The 20,126-nt window shown below is 46.6% G+C and overlaps 1 protein-coding gene across 2 annotated transcripts in view; it reads left to right on the forward strand.

The window, feature by feature from the left end:
- The first annotated feature begins 14,716 nt into the window (after positions 1-14,716).
- The window catches only part of LPAR2 (lysophosphatidic acid receptor 2), a 49,072-nt gene continuing 43,662 nt past the window's right edge, over positions 14,717-20,126 (forward strand). Inside the window, exons 1-2 of one of the 2 annotated variants that reach the window (XM_029584958.1) lie at positions 14,919-15,019; positions 15,712-15,763. In XM_029584958.1, coding sequence (XP_029440818.1) covers positions 15,740-15,763 — 24 coding nt within the window. In that variant the 5' untranslated portion in view covers positions 14,919-15,019; positions 15,712-15,739. Of the gene's footprint in view, positions 15,020-15,711; positions 15,764-20,126 lie in introns of both variants that reach the window. The other variant, XM_029584959.1, reaches the window with a different exon arrangement.

Below are 20,126 nucleotides of genomic sequence, written 5' to 3' on the forward strand. Positions count from 1 at the left end.
ATTGAATGCATATAGAAGCGCATAGCTGACTAGCTTGGTTATCTGCAGGTTATAAATGCTTTTAATAAATATGCACTGGGACTGAGCAGCCTTGGCGTGTGAGAGAGAGAGAGTGGTGTGAAAGTAAATTCAGGCCTGACTTAGTAACGCATGGGAGGCAAAGTGAAAATCTCCTCTTCATGGGGGAGCAGGTGGCAGGAGCCGCTGGCTGCTGTCTAGGGCCCAGTATCTCATCCTTGTGTGAGTGTGTGGTAGAATGGATTTCCCAATTCTGCCTGATGTGTGTACAAAAGATGGGGGAATACAAAGCAACTCCCTAGTATGAAACCCTACCTCGGCTTTACTGGGGGTAGAGGGTGACTGTAAGGAGAAATGGCTAGGGGATCACAAACCGAAAAGACCTAGTTACTGAAGCGGGTTTAAAAACGTGTTTGCTGGCGCATGAGCCTCGCAGGTCTCCCAGTGCACCGTCTCTCCCCACATAGCTATCCAAAATTCAGCTGTGCATCTTAACTGCTACACACGCATAACCCCTCTTCTCAAGTCACTCCATTGACTCCCTGTCTGTTCAAGCTGCTGGTCCAAAAGCCTTCGTTCTGCAGCTCTCTACTACTTCCTCTTCTCTCCCCGCACCCCTCCTGTGCCCGGCTTAGGCCACCAAATCTTGACGCCTTGCTTTCCACCTTGCTGCACTGCATGCCTGGAACAGTCTTGCTGAGTTGGTGCCTTATGTTCCTCCTTGCCTCCTTCAAATCCATTCTAAAAGCCTTTTTAAATATTAACCCCCTTACTATCCTGCTTACAGTCTTATTGCTTTTTAACCATTTTCTTAAAAGCAATTCTCACTCTTTTTTTTGTCTGGATTAGATTGTAAGCTCTACTGAGGAGAAGGTACTTCTGTTTTTATGCAATGCTGTGTACATTGAGTAATGCTATAGAAAAATTAGTAACTTACTAAAGGATGTTTCTTATCCTGATAAACCAGTCCACACAAGGTTTTTCACTCTATATGTAGACGGAGGGGCCCAGCCTTTCAGTGACCTCATCGCTGGTATAAGAGGTGCAGATGAGGTACTTGCCAGTATTCACTGTCTCCAGCAGATGGTGATATGTGCAGAATTTTTGCTCCTTGGTCTCTGAGGCTTACTTCCTGGTAGAGCAGTTTACTGGTTTGCTTCTAGGGCAACAGCTTTTGGGCTACTTCCCTTGGTTGAGCAAGATCTTTACCCCTATGGCAGCAGGTTTTTGAAAACTCTTTTTCTAGTTCAGGCTTCCAGAATGTGGCTGCCTTCTAAAGCAGGTCCTGGCGGTGGCTCCCAGGATGCCGATTGAGCCTGGAAGTTAACAGATGGTATCAGTCACCCGTCCCAGCAGGCCTCTCTCTCTCCCTCTTCCCTCTGCCTTTCTTTATTCCTTGCTGGGATAGGCAGGTTAGGCTATATAGTTTTTTGGTTTTTTTTTCCTAAGAAAAATAGAGGAAGGCTCATGGGTGCAGCATTATTTTCTGCAGTTTTAGGGAGGTCTCCATAGTCTTTTGTAGGCAGGGGCCATCATCCCGGACTGGTGCAATGCGGACAACTTTTTTTTTTTTTTTTGCCGCCCTTTGTAATGGCAGCACAGAGGCTTCAGTGAGAGAACCAACTCAAGCTAAACCTGAATCTCTCGCATGCAGGAAAGCCACCGAGTAGGGGAGCAGGTAGCTTCCGTTACTGCGGCAGATTGCACAGCAGCTGAATAGCTGCCGTGCTGACTTTTCCCCTGCGGTTTCTTTGGAATCCATGGCCCTGGCTCTCCTTCAGTCCAGCCTTCTTGGCCCTCTGATGCTTTTTTTCTGAGGGAGAACCTGAGAGGCAGCTTGGGGCTCTCTGTGCTCACAGCTAGTGTGTTTCTCCTGATTTGTTCTGTCATGCACCAGGACCTGTGGGCCATGCAGAGGCTGCCTGGTAGGGGAGACATCTCAGGGCCTTCTGGTACTCGATCCATGTGACTGATCGCCCAAGTGCCCTAGTTTGGCTAGGGAGTTTTGGACCTGTTCAAGATCTGCCCTTGTAGGTCTGGGTGTGCCCCCCCCCCCCCTCCCCACCCCCATTCAGGGGATGAGGAAATGGAGGCAGGTAGCCTCTTGGGCCATTTGGCAAACAGGGAGGTAACCTCAGAGGGAGAAGAATCCTCTGTTACACTTTTCTGAGAAGAGAAATTTACTTCACTAACTCTCATCAACGGTAGAGGAGGCTCCAGAAGGAAACATTATCTTTGAGTGGTGTCAGGGAGCCATGTAAGGTTCTTCCCTTCCACAAGGCAAGTAGGTGCATGATAGTTTTAAAGTGAGAATCCCTATTGGGAGTCGCAAAGGAGGCACCACTGTAACTATATACTTGTGAGGGAGTGTATAAGAAACTCCCTCAAAGGCCTGGCCACAGCTATTTGGCCTGGTCCTCCTTAAGAACCATACCAGCAAGGCATTCTAGGCCAGGGTGGATCTCTGCAGCTTTGGATAAGAGGGCAGAGCCCAGCAGGCTAGTGAGGCCACAGGGAGAAGGCAGGAAACCAGTCTAGGCAAGAACTGTGTGTACTTGATTGATGTGAGACTGCTGAGGTAAGTAGCCTCGACGCTGAAGTTTGGTTTTGCTTATAAATAGTTTGTGTGGAACCAACTTGGCCTCCTTTTTTGTACTGTTTCTCAATGGGTGACTGCTCCCGCGCAGCCACTGTCCTCCTTGGCAGAGGGTAGCGCAGTTTTTCAGGTCCCTTGGGATGTTGCCCTACTCCAGCAAGAGCAGAGAAAGCATCTAAAGAGAACAGGGGTCCCAACTGTCTGCAGTGAAAAATAGCAGCTGCATCAAAGGAAGGAGTCCACCAGGTGTGCCACCCAGGCGGGGTCTTTGCCTGATGCAACAGCTGAGAGTGCAGGCCATGTTCAGGGCTTGATGACTTCAGGAAATACCTCAAGAGCCTAGGTAAACCAAAGCTTCAAGCGGCCTTGGTGTGGCTGGATCAGGCCAGTCGAGCAGTGTCCCCATGGGGGAAGACCGCAGGAGACTGGACCAGCAAAGGTGTCTCAGGTGAGGGCTCCTTATATCCAGCTCTCAATCTGGGGGGGTACATCTACTGCTAGTCCAATCAGAAACTACCCAGGGTATGGCCAGCCCCCACCAAGTTGACTAGATAACTGCTACCATGATGTTCTGAGAGTCAGCCAGTCTTGTTAATCCTGTCTATGCCCAGAGCTCCAGGGGTCACAGGTTGGAGGTGCACCATTCTTCATAGAATACTTTTCCTTCCACTGGCCCTGTCTGGCTTTGTTATAGAAGTGGGCAGATAATTTGTGTGGATTGGTTCTAGCTGTTGGTCTCTGTGTCATAGGCTTCCCAGTCTCTTAAGCAATGCAAATATTCCCAAATATACCTTACGTTCAGAATTTGGAAGACAAACTTGTGCTGGCACTGAGCCATAACTGGTGTGGGAGGAGAGCATAGCCATCCTGCAACTGGGATCAGCTTGTAGGGATTCAGGAGGGTGACATGAAACCCTGGCAGTCGAACCTTGAAGCCTACTAGATTGGTCTGATGAGCGGTAACTGGTTCTGTATACTTATGGTTCAGCTTGACAGTGCAGCTCCAAACTGCAGGACCCCGTCTGTTGCCTTTATCCAACCATTGGTTGGAGATTCTTTTGTCTTTTCTAGTTCCCTGTGGACTCCAGTGTTCGGTTGCCCAGGTTATTTATCTTGTACTGAAGATAGGCCTCCATGGCCTTGTGCCCAGAAGGAGAAGGGTTAGGACAGCCATCCTAGTTGGTGGTTCATTCATTAGGAATGTAGATAACTGGGTAGCTGATGGACATGAGGTTCGCTTGAGAACTAGCCTGCTTGGTGTGAAGATGGTTTTAGCCGGTGCTGGGAATAAGCCTGCTGTCATACTACATGGGGCTAGCAATGAGGCAATGGGTGGGAGACGCTCTGCGCAGGACCCTAGAGGCAAGCAGAGCTCCAGTCTCAACTTGTGGATGAAATGATGGAACAGCGAAGAGAGCTTGAGCTTAGTTAGGAAGCTTATTCCAAAAGGATGGGCTCTACTTTTAACCATGTTTGAGCCAGGTCAGGCAGCTGGTGCTAATGTTTTGTCCCTTTTTTTTTAAATAAAAAAGGAGATAGAGGAATATTTAAACAAGAACATGGGAAGAGAGGTGACAGTTGCTCAGCAAAAAATGCTGCAGAGTGTGGGACCTTGTTAAAGATACGAATGAGGGAAGTTAGCGTGTCCTGCCTGCTTCCAAGGGTAGCCCAGGTGCCTTTTTTTTTTTTTTCCCCCAAAATCATTTTTATTGAGAACGCATAAACACAACTACAACCGCCGCAAGACAAGAGGACCAATAGTAGCCCAAAGCGGCCACCAAACATCAACATATTATAAGACATTTGGAAGCGAACAAAGAAAAACAATGCATGGGCTGCAACTGCATATACGTCTCCTTGCCCAGGTGCCTTTATTAATAAAGAGCAGATGGAGTAAGAAGATTCCACATTTTCCCTGTCACCTGCCAGGAAGATTGTATATACAAACATTTATTTAAATACTGTGCAGTGTCTGCTTGCAAATGTCAGAAGTCTAAAAAAAATAAAAGGGTAGCTCAAAATGTATAGCACTGCATGAAGAGGTAGATATAATTGGCGTCTCAGATGTAGTAGAATGAGAATAGCCAATGGGCTAGTATGATACCGGACTACCAGCTATATCACAGTGATGAGGTAGATCAGATCAGTTCATTGTAAATAGGAGCAGGTTTGAGGCCTAAATAGTGCACAATATATGGCATTTAACATGTGTTAAACACTGTTTTACGTGCATTATAGCAAGATCATGGCCTAATGTACCCCACTGTTTGCAGAATGCATTTATTGGGAATTGCTGAGCGGTAAACAATATGTAGGAAAAGGACTTAGAAGCCTTTACAGACCAGAGAAAATGTGCTGTTTTGTTCTATGTGTCTACCTGTCATTCAGATGAATTGTACTCACTGTGGCTATTTCTGAATGTAAAGAGGTTACTGTCTATTGTGGGGGTGGCTGTAGGGCTCGTGCATGTGTGTGAATGAGAAGTTTATGGTCTGAGAAGATCATGCTTCCTACTACCTATGTTAATATTAACTTGCTGACGCAGTGGCTACTACTCTTAACCAATAAGCTTGATACTTTGCTGCAACTCCACCATTGCTCTCTGCTTCAACGACAGGGGGGTTAACAGGGAATTGGATTCAAACAGCAGTGAAGGTCCCTGCCTTTTATGGTCTGGAAAACTGATCAGCATAGGGGTAATGGGACATTAGATTCAAACAGCACCCAGGAGCCCTGCCTTTATGATCGGGGAAACAGATAACCATGGGGCTAACCTGCACGGCGCAGCAGATACTACCATAAACATGCTGGGCAGACTGGATGGACCATTTGGTCCTTTTTTTTTTTTTTTGCTGTCATTTTTATGTTTCTAGATGTAGGATTGTCAGCATTGGGTCCTACTGTAATAAGACATGAGGGAAACATTGTGCATTGGAGCTCAGTGCACATTTTCTTTGCTCATGTGCTTAACTTTTTTTTTAACTACACATGCAGTAAGCGAATGGTATTCTAATGCTGCATGAGTTTAAAAAAAAACCCACATGCACAGGCAAAGCATGAGTTATGCTTATTGTTGCAGAAAGCAAGCTTTGTGTGCATAAAAGTTGTGCTCTGCCCATAAAACGTGGCCCCTAACTCATAAGTTCAGCACCTAAAGGTTATGTGTACACAAGCTATTGGTGGGAAGTTTCTCCAAGGCTTACGAGGGGTTGTGCAGCATGTATGGGCAAAAGTAGCTTCAGCACACTAAGCAAAGTTTCTCAGAAGGGGTGGGAGTACATGGGTGTTGTCGCTGCTGAGCTGAACCGTGTTTATGTACACAGAGTGTTTCAAGGACCTTCCAGGCTGGGTTGCAATGTACATCCCAATTTACATATTTTATGTAGAGATTTCAGGGCATCGGTGGCGGAAGGAATGTTCTAACTCGCAGAGGGGAGGACACAGACGCGTGAGCGGGGGTTTGTGGCTCCCTCATGGGAGTCTGGAATGGAGTGCTCTTCGATGAGAACTTTTAAAGAGGCACGCGAGTGCAGGCATGCATGCATTTGTCGCTCCGCGCCCAGGGACTTGGCCATTTTCTAACATCCGCGTGTATATGTGCACTGATGCCATTAGCAGTTTTCCTAGTTTGCCCAGGTAAGAATAGGACTTCCAAGTCCCCTAGTTTTTTTTTAACTCTCTATATTTATTTCAGTACAGATATAATGAGAAAAAGACTAAAGAATACCTGAGACAGGAAAAAAACCCAAACACCCCCCCAGCAGGGCACAAAGGTTGGTTAACACATCTGTTTGTTACACCACCAGTACAAATTTTCTGTAATTGACATCGTCTCACCCAGGTTCGGTTTCCATATCCCGTTAATTACTCTGTCTATTCCAGTACTGGCAGGAGGGGGACCAGATTTTGGGTTTTTTATAGAGCAACATCTTTCTTTTAAACAAATGGCTAAGCTTCTCCACCAACGCAGTTTCATGCACCTGTTTCCGCTATCTACTCAGTGTGGGAGCAGACTTCCACCGTGCTACTATTGTGAACCTCCCTGCATGTATGGATTGGTCAGCCAAGCACCTTTGCCATGTGTGTCATCCCCCCCCCCTCCATATATTCCCACCAAGCACAGTTCAGGCTTTATATCGATTGCTTTTCCTCATGTTGTACGGCACTCTGCCTTAACTTGTTTCCAGTCTGTTGTGATATGTAGACAGGTCCACCAGACATGTATGTAAGATCCTGGGTGATCACAACCCCACCAACAGCCCTGTTGAGGTTGGTGAGAACTTAGAATAAAAGAGAGGGTACCTGTATACTCTATGGAGAAGCCTAACCATCATTTCTACTCGAGTGCATATCACAATCATATGTACCTCTTTCCATATACCTTCCCACTGCTAATTACTAAGGTCCCTGTTCCATTGCTGTATTATACCCAAGGGTGGTTCTTATTCAATCTGACATTTGTTCAGGGCTTTGTAGAAGAGAGAGAGACACCCCCATACAGTGTATATCTTTTTGTATTAGTATCCTCTCTACACTTGGGGCTGCCACCCCTTTCTCTAATATCTACCCACCTCTTCCACCAACCTTTGGTAGAAAGCTTCTGATCCTCTCTCTACTTCAAATTCTTCTTGAAAATCCTGAAAGGATTTAAGTTTAGTACTCTCATCTTCTCATACTTGCCCTAAAAATTTTAGGCCCACTTTTTTCCCTAGGCGTGACGTGATGCGGTGAGCCCAGATGGCTGCGTAATCCCCCTAAAAACACTTAATATCTACTGCGTATCATCAGTTGAGGAGCTTCAACTGGAACATATCATCGATGATGTGTGCCTGGACACATCTATGACCTAATACTTGGCAGTACTGAGCACTAGATCATTTAAAAAGGAGAGAGACACCATGACCCCTTCTCATCAAAATGTCTGCCGGCAGAAAAGACTCCTCTGTGTCCACGCTATAAGAGATCAATGTGGCGCTATGTACTGAATTGGCAATTTTAAACTGTAAATCTGACCCCCTTTCAGCACAGACTTAAGCCAGTGAGAGCAATACTGCTGAGGTGTGGGAGCAGTGTTCCCGAGCAGCTTAATCTCAAGTCCCAGGTGCCATTCCCATGCACTTCTTTATTATTTAACTTAAAGTGCAGGGTACAATGTTAAAATTTTGGTGCCTGGCTGCGAGTTGAGTGCCGACTTAACCCCCGTGAACACGCCGAAGGTACGTACAGCAGAGCGGTGACGAAAGAGAAAATCGTAGTGCGTCCTGCCACAAGCAATAGGGCGACCGACATGGAAAACTGCTCCCAATCTGAAATCAGTGTCTTAAATGTGGCGCTGCTGAGTGAATCTGTGGTCACCACCTTGAATAGTTGATTTGACTCTCGAAGTCCAGACTTCGATCATTGACATCGGGCAGCAGCTAGGCCCAGGTGGCAGGCAGGCAGGCTGAGTGTCGTGGAGGATGACTTGACAGGTTTGTAGTGCAACTTCCATACTTCGGAGAAGCAATTTCAGAACCAAGCTGAAAAAATTGAAGATTTAGAAAATAGATCCTGAAGGTGCAATTTGAGGCTTGTGGGACTTCCTGAATCCTTAACCGAAAGTAATCTGTGGAGCACTCTGGCATCCTGATTGCCTGCTACTCTTTTATCAATGTTGGAGGGCCTGCTCAAGATGCAGCATGCCCATCGCCTGGGAGCCTAATAAGCCATGAGTAGTAATTATCAAATTGCTGAATTGTATGTATAAACTGGCAATTCTGCAAGCCTACCCTAAATGCCGGGTCTTAACCTTTCAAGAACATAGAATTTTAATTTTGCAGGATTTCTCTGCAAAACAAAAGGAATCTGTTCCAAGATGTTCTACTTGGGTGAAGTGGGCGATCAAATTTGCCTTGCAGTATTCTACGAAGCTGAAAATCTGGCCCAATAACTTCTCCCTGGTTTGTGAAGATGTGGAGTCTGCGCAGAAATTCCTAACTACTATCTCTACGCCAGTCCGTTAATAATACAGGATAGTCAAGGGCTATCTTGTCCTAGGCTAAAAGTTCCCTATTCTTGCTATGGTGAAGTTCATTGTGAATTATTTCTCTCTGATAAGTCTTGCTGTTTGTAAACTTATCTAGATGAAAAGGGGGTTGGCTCCTGAACATATCCCTAGGTGGCTCTAGTTCTCAAAGAGTATTACTTAGTAAGGGAATTTATGTAATGGAGAACAAGGGGATATTTCATGAACTTAATTGCTTTGGTTTGTTACAATTGGAGGCGAGGGAATATTGCCCTACCAGCGGGGTGGTTTGGGAAGGATATACAGGGAAAACAGATCTGAGAGCGATTTGTTATACAATTGTTTAAATTGATAATCTGGGATGCATTGGATATATTTCATCATGTAGGAGAGGAGGCTGTGGCTCTTTTTGGGATTATGCAATCCTTTCTCACTATATTTTCAATTGTCGCTTCAAGTAATAAGTTTTAACTGTAATGGACACAAAGTGGGGTGGTGGAATGTTGCAGGTATGGATTCACCGATCAAGCAAGCAAAGATTATATTACAATTAAATAGAAGGACAGGTAACCTAGTTTTCTTACAGTAAATGCATCTTTTACAAGCCAACCATGCAAAATTAAGGAGATGGGGGGGATATCCTAACTTTTTTCTGTTTCTGGCTCTACTAAAGGTGGCGTGACTATTCTTATACATCAGAATATATCCTTTTGTAGGGAACACACCCACTCCGAGCCGGAGGGTCGTTATGTTTTAGTTTGTGGTAAATTATTTGGCTGGTTGGTCCTGCTGGTCTTGGTATATGCTCCAAATCACTACAATCATCCATTTTTTGTTAAGTTGATATTGGATATATCAGCAATGGGTAATTATCATTTTGGGTGGTGATCTAAACGGGGTGGCTGACCCCAATTTAGATTTAAAAAAAAAAGGGAAAGCAGTGACATGTGCCCATACTACAAAAGGGGTGGGTTTCTTATGAAATACGTTACACATTATAAACAGTTGGAGGACTCTTAATCCAGGGTCAAAAGAATTTACTCATCGTGCTAGGGCACATGACTCATGGTCTAGAAATGATTACATTTTGGTCTCTGAACTCCTTTTCCCCAAAGTAGTAGATGCATCTATTGGTCCTTTAGAGATTTCCGAGCCATAGTCCTGACATTTGTTCATTTTTTTCCTGCTAAATCTACTAAAGAGTTTTTATCTTGTAAAATGCCTCACTGGTTACTCACTGCTCTTCAGTTTAAAATATATTTGGAAAAGAAATGGCAACTTTTTGCTGACTCCAATGCACATCTTTCAAACCCAGTTTTGTACTGGGAGACGGCACAGGTAGTCGTGAGAGACGAAATTATTAGTCTTGTGGCATATACAAAGAAAAAAATCAATGAGGAGAACCTAGCTTCTAATGAGATAGCATTGGACAGTTCCTGGTCTATAGAAGCAAAATTAAAGTATTAAGCTGAACAAAAATTGTTAAATGATCTGCTATATAAGAGAGCTACTGCCTCTTTTTGCTTTAAAACACATTTTTTGATATGGAAACCATCCTGGATGAATGCTAGCTAATTTTAACCAGGGAGCAGGGTCGTTCTAGATTTGTTAATGGCTTGATATCGGTGCCTAATATGTGATGTACTGGGCCAAATGAGATTGCGGGTACATTTAGAAAATTCTACATGGATCTTTTTACTTGGCCGAGCAGGAAGATGATGCTGCTCATTTGCAATTTGTCATCTGTACATTTATCAACATTAAATCACCTCCCCCTGTTTCAGGATGTCCTGTATATACTGGCCCATGAAGAGCTAGTAGGCTGCTGTGCAGGCACTAAGCATAGCTCCTTGAAACACCTTCCTCCCAAGTGTATCAATGGCCCTTGCATCCTTCCCCTTTCCTGGGGGGCAAGGAAGCATAGGTCCAAAGGTGCTTGGCTCCCTTGAGAGTGGATTCAACCATGACAGATTGGTGTAGCAGCTGATGCTTGTCAAATCCAGGAGCTTTTTGGATGAAAAAAATCAGGTCCACCTTCCTATTAACTGGAGAAACTGGGAGGGGGTTTTCCCCACTTCCTCCTCTGCAACTCCATAAGGATCTCATGTATTGGGACTACCATGTTCTCCTTAGGAGGCTCCACATACTGGAGCATATCCAGCAACTTGTGCTGGGTATCCTCTTCTGTAACAAAAATAGGATGGTTTCCACCATTAACTGGACAAAACCTGTGAAGATGTCTTCCTCAATAGACTTCCTTCTACCTGTGGGAGGAGAGGGTTCAGAGGGGAGGCCATCTGATGCCTTGTCCTTCAACGCTTCTGAGGAGCCTCCTCTCAAGGGTCAAAAAGATCCACCTCACTGTTGTAGATAAGGGATGGCGTACAATGTGCTCTGTCCTTGTCTAGTGCCATAAGAACCAATGCAACTGCTCGGTTGGGCTTGAATCCTGAGACCGACCTTGACTTTGGGGTTTCTTTCTCATCTGAGGAACCATGGATGACCACCTGCCTGGCTGGCCATGGCTCCAGTGCCCCAATGGGTACCGACACCGGTACTGGTATAGACATAGTGCTGATAAGCACTTGAAGGGAGCCGAGCAGTGGCTTGAGGAGCAATGGTGCCATTGGTACACTGACACCAAGACCCTACAGTCCCTTCTCTATGATGTGCTGGACTCACTTCTTCAACTCCTCTTTGCCAATGCTAAGATGGTCTGGGATCCAGGAAGAACTGAGAAGGAGGATCAGTGGTGGACATAAGGACCAGTGGAGGTCATGACAAACCCCTAGGACCCATGAAGGACTTGCCTCCTCCCCATGGGCTCACTTTGGGAGCAATGCAATAAAAGCTGGTGCATCCCTGTGCCTGGCACTGTATATCAACAGGGACTGATGCTTCTTCAGCTTCTCTCGATCCTCGGCTTGGTCTGTCCCTAGTTTTGAGGCTGAAGATGATGAACCCAATGTCTTCAGCCTGAAGGAACGGGATGATGACCCCTATCTGGTGCCCCTGAAAGTCATCAGTCTGATGGAGCCGATGGCCCAGCCAACATTGATGGCTCAACAGGCATTGGTGTGGCTCCAAGGGCTCTTGATGTCTCTGATGCTGATGAATCAGTCTTTGTGAGTCCAAAGAGTTGGTCCGTCTTCTCCAGTCAGGCCTGGTGTTCTTTTGGAGTCATCTGAGTGCATGTACAGCAACCCCAGCTATCATGCAACGGCCCCAGGCAGATGAGGCATCTATTATAAGGATCAGTGCTAGAAATAATCCTCCCACACTGAGGGCATCACTGGAACCCCGCAACTGGCATGGTGCTGCCAAATAAAAGGGACGCGATAGCGAAATAGATTGGCCAATAGCCATTGATGGCTACTGCCAACGAGTGCACTACCGCTCCAGGGGTCAACACGAAACAAAACTTATCAGCAATATTGAAAAACTCAGGTAAGGAGATGAGGGAAAACTGAGGGACCCCACATTGACTCACACGATCCTGACAAGATACCTAGACAATGCCAGGAAAAAAACAGTACACTACAGCAAAAAGGTTACTCACCTAACCATGAATTACTGGCCTCTGCTAAAAAAAAAAAAAAAAAAAAGACTGAAGAGACCCAGCATGCTCAGCGAGGCTCAGGCAACGTTCTAGAACCTTTGCCATCTGTTTTGCATGCTGGGCTCCATCTGATAATGTCACCCATTGGTGAGGACTAAAATCCTGCTTGTCCTTGGAGCATTATTACTATAGTTATAACTGAATGCTCATCAGTGCTGTTTACCTGAACTCCATCATGGGATTTGAGTAAAAGCAAGGCATAGGGCCTGGAAGAATAATGGTGGATGTGAACTTAAAACTGACACTGTGGCTCGTTTGAACATCAGAGACTGTGTTTGAGGTGTGGTTCCTGGGACCTTAGCCAGGACTATTAGCCCAGGGCTTACCTTTATAAATGGAGTATACACATTAAACATGCACTCATGCTTTTACACCTGCTATTCAAGTCACGGAAATGAAAGCTGATCTCTCTGTGTCGTCTGGAGTTTTGGGGCGGAGAGTGTGGGTAAATGAATTGAAGGTCTGGCTCAACTGATAGAAGTCTCTGTGAACGGGTGCTTGGCAATACCCACATATTATCTTCAAAAGGAAAATGATATGCATACAACAGCTAGCGTTATCAAACACCTGCCTCAATGTATCCATGCTCATGTTACAAGTAGCTGATGCATAAAATGTGTGCACTTTTATAAACTGGATGAATAGCCCGTGCCGATGGCTGCAATAAAAAAAACAAACTGTCTCTACTGATACATATGTACTTTCAGAGCAATGCTACATGATATTTTATAAAATACATGTATAAGTGTAGGTGTTGATCCTATCCAATCCGTCAGTTCAAACATCCTGGTTGGTGCTCATATAGTTTTATGAACAGAGGGACAAGTCCTGGCATTATCCCATGCAGCATGGAGATTTAGGCCTGTTTTTCTTAGGGAAACTATTAGGGGGACCAGAATCATATCTTAGCCAAGCCAGTGACTCACTAGCAATTTCAGAATTCTGCTTCCCTGATCAGCCAGAGCTAGAGATGCTGAGGAGGTGCATGTACAGTCGCTGGGGGGAGAGTCTCGACTATTGCACAATGGTGCCAGTTGGGGGCCAGACTGAAATCCCCATTAGCAGAGAGGGGGAGTTGGCTGTTGACCCTGGAATCAGGGCTGGATTTAAATACTGGGTGCCCATAGGCAATCAGGGCAGAGGTGTTCTGCCCCCCTCCCCCTGCTCCTGTAATAATTGGAGAGTGTGAGGTTGGGTGAGGGTCAACTCCCATCCCATTCATCAATAGTGGGAGGAGAGGGGGCTGTGAGGAGGAAGCCCAACTTGCCCCAGGCCAGATCCTGCCCTCTCTGGTCCTCTCCTTCACCTTTGTCAGCACATGCTATAGAGAGGGGTGGTGCTCTGAGCCCTACGCAGCAGCAATGGGGGCCTTCCGGCCCTTGCCCCCAGGCCCTATGGCAGCCCTGCCAGTGCAGGGCTTGTGATTGGGTTGGGGCACCACAGTTACCTGTTCCTAAATCCAGGCCTGACTGCAATGACTAGACTGAGAGAGGAATATTTAAGACAGGGGGAAGCTTGGGAAGGAAAGCTTATGGCCCTGTTCCCCAATAGAGGCTTGTTCTGATTAAACTGGAAGCCCAAAGGAACCAGCGGAAACTGTTGGGCCATAAACTTAAGAGAACTACATCTCCCTGCAGGCAATGGGGTAAGACCAGGACTGGCTTAGCTTGTTCTCTTGGATACGGAGCTATGTGGTTCACCCTTGTTACACTTCTTAATAAACAGTAAGACTCTCCAAAATAACTAGCGTAGGACTACAAGGCAATAATGCAGCCAGATCAATGTGTACATTGCACTATGGGCAGGGTCCTAGTGGTTTTGCATGTTCTTCCTTGTTGGATTGTCTTCCTGGATCAGCCCAAGTTCTCCAATCAGTCCGAGAGCTCTCCCTAAAAAAAAAAAAGGGTGTGCTGTGTTTAGGACCCTGAGCAGCGAAGCATTTGTCACTACAGCACTGGTTAAGTGCATGAGGCGGAAGCAGCTGCGGGCAGGGCTGTGCCCCAGTCCCTGTGTGGGATTCTTCAGCTGTTCTTGTATTACCTGTCAGACAGGAGCAGGAGCTCGCATCGGGGGTTGTCAGTTCATTAACTTTTGGGTTGTGTTTTTTTTTACTGACAACGTTTTTGCTTTCCTGGTGCCCTTCTGTGCACAGCTGCCTTTGCTAGGCGGGGCTTTAACACCAAGACCTAGTCCTGAGCCCACAGCACCGGAGCCATGGCTGGGGGAGGGGGAGGGGTTGCTGCCATGAAATGACTGCGAGCCTGGGCTTCGCATTCTTGACCTCCCTGCGAATCCAACGCCACGCGGATAACCTTTATGACCCCGGGGTGAGGCCCTCCTTTATCTCCCTGGGCATCGCTTCTAATCCCTCGGGCTGTCACTGCCTCTGGCTGGGGGGGGGGTGACCCCTTTTATCGCGCAGGCGGTAGATAAGAGCAGGAGCTCCAGTCAGCCAGGGTCATTTGAATAAAATGCCTGAAAGCCGATTACGCGTGCTCCAGGGTCCCCGGCTATCAGCCAAGGCTCCGAGCTTGGCTTCCCCCGTCGTCTTTCCAGCAGTCACACGTTCCCCGGGCCAGCTCATTCCAGATCCGAAAGGGAGGAGTTCCAGCCCCGCTCTGCCTCCCCAGGCTCCACCTCCAGCCGGTGGGTGCGAGGCTCACTCGAGCCCCAGCTGCGGAGGGGCACAGCCGAATGGCCAGCGGAGCCCGGAGATCGGAGCCCAGCCCAGGGGCCATGGGACCTGCCTTCCGCCGCCGCCCCCCAGGCATCACCTCTGCCCGTGAGTTGGCTCGTTTGGCGCTTTCGTCTCCGCTCGGGTCGTTGCCGTTTCGGTCGCACTCCAGAGGGCGTGCGCCGGCGCTCGGCTGCTAGGAGGGAGCAGCGGGGGCTGCAGCGGCGCCGGTAGATGTTCTTTTCAGAACGCGCATTATTGAAAATCCGGGCCTCCTAGTTTAATGGTGTTTCTTTTGGGACGGCTTGTGCATTGGTAAGCAGCGTGCCTGCAACCGGCTTAAGAGAGCAAAACCCCCTGGAAAATAAGTAAGCAGAAGGGGCAGCAGCCCTTTTGGGGCTGGGAGTCCCTCGCCCCCCCATGTGCAAACGGCCTCCGAGCCGGCAGGCTGCAAAGTGCCCTGGGCAGATCCCCCTCCCCCTGCCAGCCGGGGCTTGTTCTGGCAGCTGCACAGACAGGGCTGGAAGGAGCCACCCTGCTGGAAGGACATGTTTGTTCTTTCCCCCTTTGTGTGGATCGCTGGCCCCTCCACCATTAACTCTCAGACAAAAGACAAACTCATTCGGAGGGCAGTTCAAAGAGAAGTCCAACCACATGCCTTAGCGCCTAATGTGTGGTCTGCATCAGGAACGCCTGGGGGACTTTCCCCCTTGTTCTAAGGGTTGTAGGTTGCGGCAGAAGGACCCATCCATGGGTGTCTCAGCACCTAAGTGTTTCCCTGCACAATTTCTCCCTTGCAGGAAAGGAATGGCATGATTTATACCAAAGATGTGTTGTTTTAAAATTGGGCCGGTAAGTTGACGGGCAGAATGTAATGTATGGCTCTTTTCTTTGTCCACAAGGTAAATCTGGGGCTGGGTCTCCTATGCATGCCTTGAGGGGTTTCAGAGTCACTTTCTCTGGCCAGGGGCCGATTGCAGCAAAATAGCCCTGGGGGAGGTTTTCTCCAAACTGGCCCATGGGGGTGTCTGCCTGATGCCCCTGTGTGCTTTCCCCATAGTTCCCGAAAGCACGCCAAACTCACCCGTCAGAGGTGGATCATGTGACCTGCAGCCTGCCAGAATGGAACCCATACATTTGCAATAGAAGTTTCACATTTTTCCTAAATAACTAACAGGCCGATACAGTAAAGTGCGCTCCGGGAAAGTATACAGAAAAGCAGAAAAAACTGCTTTTCTGTACACCCTCCGACTTAATATCATAGAGGCCCCAAAATTAAAAAAAAAATAAAAAATCTGTTCGCGGGTCCGAAGACGGACGCTCAATTTAGCCGACGTCCGTTTTCCGAACCCGTGGCTGTCAGCGGGTTTGAGAACCGATGCCGGTAAAATTGAGCGTCAACTGTCAAACCCGCTGACAGCCGCCACTCCTGTCAAAAAGGAGGCGCTAGGGACGCGCTAGTGTCCCTAGCGCTTCTTTTTACTGCGGGCCCTCATTTACATACCTGGGCTTTCTGAATCGCGCGCCCAGAAGAGTGGCCTGTGCGCGCGCCGGGAGAGCGGACGCTTGCCGGCTCTCCCGCGCGTTTTTCTGTATCGGCCTGTAAGTAGTAGAGCACACACCATATTCCAGAGGTGAGCAAACCAGAGCTGTAGGCCCTCTTCCATCCATGTTGCCCTCTGTTTCGCTACATCTTGAATTCCTAAGCCAGTAAAACACTTGCCAACCAATCAGCTCTTGAACCAGTTGCCAAGTAATGTGACAACCCCACTGCCAGCCGGTGGCAGACACCCACACCCATTCTTTCACCCACTTTGTGTCTGAGAGAGACCACACACACTCGCTCTCAATGTAGGGTTGTCCTAGAGAATGTGTGTGTGTGTGTGTATTGGGGGGGTGGGGGGGGTTCTGCATCCCAGAGAGAGAGACACGTTGACACACACGTTCCACATTTTGCTGCTGCTCCTCCGGTCTCTCAGTGAGTGCCCCCACTCCAGTACTGCTGCATCATTATGTACAAAAAGACTTTGCTTGCTGCCAGCCCTTGCCCAGCCTTCGTGGCACTTCCACCCCAGGAGCCTCATTGGTTCCGCACCTCACCACTGGAGAGCCCTGCAGGCAGAAGGCACTTCCTCCGGGCTCATCCCATTCCTTTCTGTGACTGCAGCTTGCATCCAGTTCTCCATGCCCTTGCCATCACTCCAGTACATTCCCACTGAATGTGTGCGACGGGGTCTGCACTGCCTGCCTGCTCGAGGGGAGCCCAGGCAGGATCCCTGCTGGTCCTCCAGGCTCTAAACAGACAGATGAAGCCCTGGCCGAGGCTAGAGAGAGCCACAGGACCCAAAGCAGCACAGCGCTAGAGTCCTTTCTCATGTGCAGCCAGGACTGGTGTCATAAGGGAACCTTACAGCCTTGTATCCCCCCTCCCCACATACAGTTAAACATTATGCATTTATAAGAGTTCTTCCATTAAAAAGGACATTCAAAGTACAGTCACTGCTGTGCTGCTAACCAGAAAACCCTGCAAAATTAAAAATAAAATAGAAAAACCACTTGGATCCCATATTGCATTAAGCCTATTGTAACACCTACAGTTAGTGTAGCTGGGTTCGAAAAAGGTTTGGATAAGTTCTTAGAGGAGAAGTCCATTAATGGCTATTAATCAAGTTTACTTAGGGAATAGGCACTGCTATTAATTGCATCAGTAGCATGGGATCTTCTTGGTGTTTGGGTACTTGCCAGGTTCTTGTGGCCTGGCTTGGCCACTGTTGGAAACAGGATGCTGAGCTTGATGGACCCTTGGTCTGTCCCAGCATAGCAATTTCTTATGTTCAATACCAAAACTAACAGCCAGCATTCAAATGCTACAAATATTACACCAGGCCCTAAAACACCAATACACCTACCATATGGAAAACAGAGCAAGTTAAGCTGCTACAGATCTCTGAGCAGAAACTACAGGCTAGCAGAACACCTCACCTTAATCACACATGCAGAGCACTGACTGACCCTCATCAAATACAGATTAAAGAGATCTTAAAGTATAAATATAAATGTGCAGACAAAAACTGAACTGGAGACGACAACAAGCCAGATCCTGTATGCAGTGCAATAATGGTAAAAGAGAAACATTACCATTCCTCATAAAACATCAAACAATGAAATCAAGAAATATAAATCAGTAATAGTAAAGCCAAACTTATAAAAAGAATACATTTTTCAAAAAGGCTGAACACCCAATAATTAAGCTCATATAACATTTAAAAAATGTCCCAAAAACCAATAGAATATCTTAAAACTGCAGACATGAGCTAACACCCAATAATTAAAACCAATAAGAATTTTTTTAAAGTGCCCTGCTTTCTGCACTTTACAGTCACCCTGAGATTGTTCTGGATTAGGGGGATGAGAAGGTGCACAAACTTTCTCCTACCACATACATACATACACATGCATGTTCCTTCGCACACGACACATCCACACATGCACATTCCCTCACACCTACTGCCCCCCCCCCACACACATGCTCCCTCACACCTGCTCACACACACACACACACTCCCGCGCAACAGCTGATACATAAATACACACACACACACACACACGCTCATTTAAAACAAATCAAAGAAAATTCTTTTCACTCAGCACATAGTTGTGCTTTTGCCAGAGGATGTGGTTACAGCAGTTAGCGTAACTGGGTTTAAAAAAGATTTGGATAAGTTTCTAGAGGAGAAATCCATAAACTGCTATTACAGTAATTAATAAGCAATACTAGCTTGAGATCTATTTAATGTTTGGTTACTTGCCAGGTACTTGTGACTTGGATTGGCCACTGTTGGAAACAGGATGCTGGGCTTTATGGACCCTTGGTCTGACCCAGTATGGCAATTTCATATGTTCTTATGTTCTAACTGCGCACAGCAGCATAAACACATTTAGGTGGCTGCATGCGTATTTGCTATAGTATTTTATAATCCATGCATATGACATGTGCACATTTCATGAAATCCATGTATGTGGGCTTATGCATGAATGCAAGCAGGGTGTTGAACTATGTATATCAATGGCTTGAACGCGCGGACTGTACCCACCTATTTTAAATATATATGTGCGTATGTTTTATGTGTGAAAGTAAACCTGGACATACTCACGTGAGTACTGAATTAAACGTGCACATCAAGGAAATGAACCAGTTTACCAACTGGTCCACCAGTTTGTCCAGTCCTTCTCCAGGTCATCGAGACCTTTCTGGTTCTTCTGCCTGAACTCTCCAATCAGACAGTCAGTACTACAAAATAAACATATTTAATGCCATGCCAGATCATTAGCAGGTGTGAAAATACACGGCTAAATTGGAAAGTGTACACGCGTGTCTTTTAAAATAGCAACTTACATGCGTGACTGTTGGCCTTTTGTACATGCACATATGTGCGCACAAAAGTGAACATACTGCGTATTTTTGACTTTTATAAAACATGGAATACGCAAGTAGAAGCTACTTACTTTCGTATATGCTCAATATTTTGAAAATTCACCTCTTAACCTTCTCTTACCCATACTTTATTTATTTATTTAGGACTCTTATATACCGATATTCTTGTAACAAGTTACAAATCAATTCGGTTTACATAAAACCATAGCAATTTGCGCAAACAAGGCATTACATTAAACAAGGAAGCCTAAGAACGTGTGTGCCTTTTCTTTGAACTCCTGATGTATTAGGATGGCATCAGCGTGCTACAGACCTGATGTGATAAAAGGTTGTTCCCATTTTGTGTCTGGGAGTACCTAAGCACTTGCGTAGGGAGTTAAATTCTTTGAAGTGTGTGCTAAACTGCACTGAACTTTAGCTATTGTTTTAACGTTCAGCTCATTCCATTGGCCCCCAACATGTAGAGGCTGGAATAGCTCCACTAAGGAGCTTCTTGCCAGGGTTGTGTCTGATGTTCACTTTGCCACCTTGGAATGTGAAAGCTTACACTCCTTGCCTCTGTGGATTGTGACCTGGGAATGAAACCGCTTGCACAAATCAGTCAGACCAGTTTGGAACTACTCTGTCTGAGTTTTCTGTTTGTCGAGTCACCTAACAGGAACAGCCCTCCGAGTCAGAGAGAGGAAAACTTCAGTACTGTTTAACTACCCGATATCCATTTCAACATCTACAGACCTAATCCTCAAAGAAACCTAAGCCTCCTGAAGTATCTGGTCACCT

Source organism: Rhinatrema bivittatum, chromosome 19 (assembly GCF_901001135.1).
Source record: "Rhinatrema bivittatum chromosome 19, aRhiBiv1.1, whole genome shotgun sequence".
NCBI classification, from domain to species: Eukaryota; Metazoa; Chordata; class Amphibia; order Gymnophiona; family Rhinatrematidae; genus Rhinatrema; species Rhinatrema bivittatum.